Source organism: Lathyrus oleraceus, chromosome 2, assembly GCF_024323335.1.
Source record: "Lathyrus oleraceus cultivar Zhongwan6 chromosome 2, CAAS_Psat_ZW6_1.0, whole genome shotgun sequence".
NCBI classification, from domain to species: domain Eukaryota; kingdom Viridiplantae; phylum Streptophyta; class Magnoliopsida; order Fabales; family Fabaceae; genus Lathyrus; species Lathyrus oleraceus.
The window spans coordinates 153,410,531-153,417,531 of NC_066580.1; the positions used below are offsets into that span (position 1 = coordinate 153,410,531).

At 40.0% G+C, this 7,001-nt stretch overlaps 1 protein-coding gene and 1 pseudogene across 1 annotated transcript; both read left to right on the forward strand.

Annotated features, from left to right (window-relative positions):
• Positions 1 to 905: 905 nt before the first annotated feature.
• Positions 906 to 2,676, forward strand: LOC127122375 (pentatricopeptide repeat-containing protein At2g46050, mitochondrial-like; annotated as a pseudogene).
• Positions 2,636 to 3,707, forward strand: LOC127118624 (DEAD-box ATP-dependent RNA helicase 15). The gene has a single exon (XM_051048851.1). The coding sequence runs from the start codon at positions 2,732 to 2,734 to the stop codon at positions 3,692 to 3,694; it is 963 nt and encodes a 320-aa protein (XP_050904808.1). The 5' UTR covers positions 2,636 to 2,731; the 3' UTR covers positions 3,695 to 3,707.
• Positions 3,708 to 7,001: the final 3,294 nt, after the last annotated feature.

A 7,001-nucleotide genomic window follows, 5' to 3' on the forward strand; every position in this document is an offset into this window, starting at 1 on the left:
TGGCGGCTCTGTTGTTCTTGTTTTCCCGCTGGTTTTTGGCGTAATGCGACACCACCGTCTTCTCCGGCCAAGCTCCGGCCATGTCCAAAATTGCAGAAATGTAAATGGTAACCAAAAGGCACGATCCAGGCATCAATCGAGAGCTGGGGTGATGTACATCACCCCTGTACCACTCAAATCCATTCTAGATCTCTATATTGAGAGAAATCAGAAGTGGAAGATCTGTGGTGTTCATATGAACTTCTTGATTTTTGAAAATTGAAAGCACAATAATGTTGCCTCTATGTAGAGGACTTCAGATCACACAATAACAATGAGAAACAAGCACTATACAAGTCGATTCGAAGAAAATAACAGTTGATGTAAACCTCTAATTTGCAGGGCTCTGAGTCACAATTCTTGGATGCTATTGCTTACAGTCCACACTATCGATCAAGGAGAAGAAGGTTTAGGAACTTTAAGATCTGAAAATTGATCAATGAAACCAAAGTTCAGATCTGAAAATTTTGAAGAAAATTGAGCTAGTTCCTTTAGTGATAGCTGAGGTTTCAGTTTAGCAGCAATTGGGGCACCTTAAGGTTGAAGAATTATGAAGCTATGGCATTGTATTTATAGGCAAGGCAATGTTGAATACATGATTTCAAATTTGCATGAATGGAAAGGGCCTCCATGCATGGGCCTGTACAAGCGCATGGAGGGCCCAATTCCAAATGGAATTGAAAGCTTATGCATGATGAAAGCAAAATGGATGTGCATATTGGATGGTAGTAGCTCATGCAATGCAAATTAAGTGATTTTCCAAAATTGTACTATTATGCTCAAGCTTTCGAAAATGCTATGCCAAAAATGGAAACACCACCTTATGATTAATGGTTGGAAAGCTTATTGCATAAGTATCATTTGTTATGTGTCATACCCCGATTTTGGCCCTGAATTTTTTCCCATCAATCGGTCATTTACATTTCCCTTCATTCCCTATCTCATTCTTCACACAATGCTTCTCTTTCTCTTCCTACCAACCTCATCATCCATGTAGCTCCACAAGCAGACTCAGAGCTTCTATGTCAATTCCTGATCAAACTCATTTCGAAGACCATGACACTGTTCGTTTGTTTTGTTCCAACGCCCTCAAAATCTCAGCCAAAAAGGGGTTATCTTCCTGAAGGAAAACAATTACATGCCCATTTAATAAAGTTTGGATTTTGTCATGTTCTTTCCTTGCAAAATCAGATTTTGAGTGTTTACCTTAAATGTAAAGAAACTGAAGATGCAGAGAAGCTGTTTGATGGATTGCCTGTGAGAAATGTTGTGTCGTGGAATATTATGATTTGCGGTATTATTGGATCATGCGATAATGAAAATGAATTGGATCGTAAGCAGCTGTGTTTTTCTTATTTTAAAAGGATGCTGTTGGAAATGGTGGTTCCTGATTATATAACTTTAAATGGTTTGATTTGTTCTTGTGCTCGGTTTTATGATGCTGAGATGGGAATTCAGTTGCACTGTTTTACAGTGAAAGTTGGATTTGATTTGGATTGTTTTGTCGGCTGTGCTCTTGTTGATTTATATGCGAAATGTGGTTTTGTTGAAAATGCTAGGAGGGTGTTTGTGTTGCTCCTTTTAGAGATTTGGTTATGTGGAATGTGATGATTTCTTGCTATACCTTCAATTGTTTACCAGAAGAGGCTTTTAACATGTTCAATTTGATGCGGTTGGATGTTGCGAACGGGGACGAGTTCACTTTTAGTAGCATGTTGAGTGTACTAAGTGATGATGCTTTGGGATATTATGATTTTGGAAAAACAGATTCACGGTCTTGTTCTGAGACAGTCGTTTGACTCAGATGTTTTAGTGGCTAGTGCATTGATCAACATGTATGCCAAAAACAAAATATAATTGATGCACGTAGAGTATTCGACGAGATGTCGATTCGAAATGTTGTGGCATGGAACACCATGGTTGTTGGGTGTGGAAATTATGGTGATGGCAATGAAGTTATGAGGCTTCTCAGAGAGATGCTTCGGGAAGGGTTTCTTCCCGATGAATTGACTATTTCCAGCGTCATTAGTTCATGTGGCTACGCTTCTGCCATTACCGAAACACTTCAAGCACATGCTTTTGCGGTTAAGTTATCGTGTCATGTTTTTTTTATCTGTTGCCAATTCTTTGATCAGTGCTTATTCCAAATGTGGTAGCATTGCTAGTGCATTTAAATGCTTTGAATTAACTTCACAGCCTGATCTAGTTGCTTGGACTTCATTGATATGTGCATATGCATTCCACGGACTAGCCAAAGAAGCTACAGGTGATGTTTACATGTGGGACGGGAAGAAAGGTAAGGATAAGCCGCTTGTTGCAACTCGGATGCCGGGTGTAAAGGAGGCTACTTCAGTTTCAGTTGGTGAAACACATTTATTACTTGTGGCTTCCCTGTATCATCCTGTCTACCCTATCAACATGATTGATAATTCTCAGAAGCTCAAGTCGAGTGACATAAATAACATGGAGGAGTTCAACGAAGACATTTTATTTGAGGATACCAATTCCTATAATACAATATATACAGTTCAAAATGATAATCTTAGACAGAGATCTACATCCAGCTTAAAAAGTCTTTGTGAAAAAAGCAGCAGCAGAGTGTCTGCTGGAGCCACGAAATGCCATACAATTGCTTGAGATTGCTGATTCTCTTGGAGCAGATGATTTGAAGAAATATTGCGAGGACATTGTCATGCGCAATCTTGATTATATATTTTCAGTTTCAGCACATGCTGTAGCAAGTGCCTCACTAGATATTTTGGCGAGCCTCGAAGGGTTGTTAGACCAGAGATCATCCGAGGCATGGAGTTACCGTCGACTCCCTACTCCAACTGCTATACTCCCCGTCACCATTGACAGTGAAGAGGAAGATGAAAAAGTTCCTGATTCCGCTGGAGCAAAAGTTAACGGTGAATCCGGAAAGAAGGGCTATGTTGGGATCCACAGTTCAGGATTCAGAGACTTTCTTCTAAAGCCAGAGCTTCTACGGGCTATTGTGGATTCAGGATTTGAGCATCCTTCTGAAGTACAACATGAATGCATACCTCAAGCAATCTGGGGAATGGGTGTTTTATGCCAAGCAAAATCTGGAATGGGAAAAACTGTTGTTTTTGTTTTATCAACTTTGCAGCAGATTGATCCTATTCCAGGCCAAGTTTCTGCTCTTATTCTGTGTCATACAAGGGAATTAGCTTACCAGATATGCCATGAGTCTGAAAGGTTCAGCACCTACTTGACTGATCTCAAGGTTGTTGTCTTCTATGTTGGTGTCAACATTAAAGTTCACAAGGATCTGTTGAAAAATGAACGTCCCCAAATTGTTGTTGGTACACCTGGAAGAATACTAGCATTGTCCAGGGATAAGGACCTTTCTTTGAAGAATGTCAGGCATTTCATTTTAGATGAATGTGATAAGATGCTGGAATCACTTGACATGAGGAATGACGTGCAAGACATTTTCAAGTTGACTCCCCACGATAAGCAAGTTATGATGTTTTCTGCAACGCTCAGCAAGGAAATCCGCCCGGTCTGCAAAAAACTTATGCAAGATCCCATGGAAATTTATGTTGACGACGAAGCAAAGTTGACCCTTCATGGTCTTGTTCAGCACTACATCAAATTGAAGGAGGAGGAGAAAAAACCGGAAGTTGAATGATCTTCTTGATGCACTGGACTTCAATCAAGTTGTGATTTTTGTTAGTCGAGCAGCAGGAGTACAACCAAATTCCTTTACACTGTCTACCATTCTTGGAGCTTGCAATAAAATGAGGTCTGTTGCTCTAACTATGATGCTCCACGGACATATAAGAAAAACAAAAACAGCAAGCGATCAGAGTCACAGTCAAGTGTTGATCCCATTGCGGGTAAGAAGATACCGAAAAGTTTTTGCACAAGGGAAGTTACCTGTTTCCTCTTAAACAACTTCAATAAGACCAGAAATGAAGATTGGTTTCCTTGGTTGTTGTGGAACGAAAGTAGATTCTATTGATCATTACACCACTGAAATTGACAAGCTATCAAAAGAAATAGCTTTAGAGAGAGATAAGGTCACCAACGATCCTAAGACCACCAACTGCTGGCACTAGCTTCTCTCCATCCAACGATAAGATCATTACTGGCGTTGGCCTCATTGTCATGTATCCAATTTGCGGGAACTTAACATCTTTGAACTGGAACTATGCCTTGTATCGCCCCAAAAACGTCATAACGGTAGTGATAGCAGGCCCTGCAACAATCCTTAACAAAATCACACTCAACCTCTAAATCCTGTATGCATGATAATTTAAAGAAAATGGATAATGATTCCAATACCACTAGCCATATTACAGATGCCGTAGAAAGGTCGAGTCCCATTGTATGTTCAAGTTTCCACAGTTGGTGATGTTGTTAAGAAGCTTGGTGTGAGAGCATGATTTCGACTATGACCAAGAGTTACTCTGCAGGGAACCGCCGAACCTGCGGAAACAGAACGAGTTTAAGGAAATGCATTAATTTGCCGGCTTACCGATGGAATTCGCCCATGATGGAATAGGCATCAAACCAGAGCAGTGATCAAAACCGAAACTGCTTTCGGAAGCTTACCATTTGTTATGACGTGGGCTGCCTCAAACCAGTACGCAATTGAGCGTTGTAGTCGGCACCGATCCTGCAACATTGCCAACAATGTGCATCAGTTAACACTGCCACATATCAGAACTATACGAACAATAGGATATCTGCATTGTCAAGGTTGGCTCATATGCCGTCTGATGCATCAATGGAAAGACCCTTACAACGTTCCAGGCAGAACAAGTGCGGCACCTTTTGGGGACCCAACAGGATTTTTTTTTGGCAGGGATATATTGAATTCTATTATGATACAGGCCACGCAGAATAGCTATTTGAGGTCAACATACCAGTACTTGGTCAACATCTTATCATGGACTGATATGAGTCTTTACTGTCATCACAGAGACATTGATCTATCCTGAGTTGCCGATAGTGTATGACAGGCAGCTACGAGGAGAAATAGTTAACTTCTTTAAAGCTGCAGTAGTTATAATCAACTGTCGACACCCACAGTTTTTTAGATATTATGGAGATTTGAAACACCAGAACCTTTTACATAGGAGCAATTTTCCAGTTTTGATTGCATTGGCAATAAAACTGAAATTTGAGACAAAGGCGAAGATAGCTAATCAGTTCCAGGCACCAACAAACATAGACCCTGGAGTGGTGGATTATTTGGCTAAGCTTCACAATCTGCTATGAGCATGAGCAAATAGGCTCTATTGCAAGCTTGCAATCAACATTACCAAGCGCATCAAAATCAAACCAAGCTCACCAATTTTCACTGCGGTAAAACACAAATTAAATTAGTCAAAAGCAGTAAAAATTCAAGAAATATCCCAATTTGGCATCCAGACAAAACAATGAAGAAGAAAGCGTGGCTCAGATTACCTGTTACGAATCCATACATCAAAGGGACCAATCCGATACTGAGCACAAAGAAAGTGCTTTGCAGGAACGCCTCTTTTGAACATCAAAGACCCCCTTGGAAACCCTAATCAAGGAACATAAATAGAGAGGGAGAGAAAATCAGTGGGACGACGGCGAAGGAATTTTCAAATACAAAAAACCTAATCCTAAAATATAAGAAAACCAGCGTTTGAAGAGGGGAAGGGAAGATTCAAGCATTACCTGAGCTCGCCGTCACCGTCGAAGGTGAGCCTTTTCAACCGCCTTTGCCTCTGTTTGCATGTAGAGCAAAGTTTGAGAGAGAGAGGGTTGAGGGCGAGAGAGATACGTTGAGTCGAGATAGAGAGAGTGCGATTGAGAGGGTTTTGGGCGATTTTGAGAGAATGTGGAAAGTTTCTACACCTGGATGAGGATCTCGTTCTGATTTCTCTTACCGGAGAAGAACCGAGTTTTAAGTTTCAATATTTGATTTTCCCAAGTTTTCCATTGATTTGAGCCTTTAAGATTTTCCTTTGGATTTTGATATATGTGTTGTGTTTCCCTTTATCCATTGGCTTTTAGGTTTTTTCCATTGAATCCCACCGTTTTCCCATTTAAGCACCGCCCACCAGCCATTAATGAGAATTTTATTCTCCTCTGCTCATCATCAAAAATTCACGTGGTTGGAGTGTTGCTCCATATCTCTAGTGCCACCTCACTGGGGGCCAAACCGGAGCGGGTTCCCTGCAACCCGAACCCAGACAGTCTAAGGGACTGTTGAGTATTGGGTTTTGTCTTAGCCCAAACTCCAACGGCCCATTTTCACCTTTCTTTTTTAGTTAGTTTTTCGTTATTTATTTTCAGCCATATGTTTGGATTGCTACTAGTCTAGCAGGTGACCACTTGTGGCCTGGTGGAGATGGAGATAGCTCATCTCTTCTATGGTTTTTAGTGTAGTGGGTTCGATACCCGTATTGAGCATTTTATTTCTTTCAGCATTTGCATTTTATTTTCTTTTAGCATTCCACTTTATGTTTATGTTTTTATTATACTCATGGTTAATTTATTATCTTTTAATTTCATCATTCATTCAAAACCATTTTAAAACTATAAAAATCATATTTTTCTCGATTCAATATCGAGCCCATTTTTCACACCCTTGTAAGTCGATTGCTTTTTAAGCATCGCCATCAACCTCACATAGCTTACTCTTGGGCTTTCTTACAATGAGCCGGTTCTCTTGCACTTACACTCATATTTCGCATCATTTTGTTTTTTGGGTCCGATTTAATTATTTCATGATTTTTTAATCCCCATTTGACAAAATGTACCCCACTCCCCCGATGTGTAATAATCTTGTACTGTTTATTTATTTATTTGCTTGACTGTTTAGTTAGCTACTAACACAAGAATAAAATCAACCATTTCCAAAAGATAAAAAAAAATATGACTCGATCCAACGTCGAGTATTTTCTCAATAAACAAATCAATTCATTTCGCCCTCCTATTCTTTTCCTTTTCTTTCA

What these genes read in the sequence shown, in the direction of transcription:
- LOC127118624 (XM_051048851.1), top strand. Translation starts at nt 2,732, where the DNA reads ATGCGCAATCTTGATTATATATTTTCAGTTTCAGCACATGCTGTAGCA.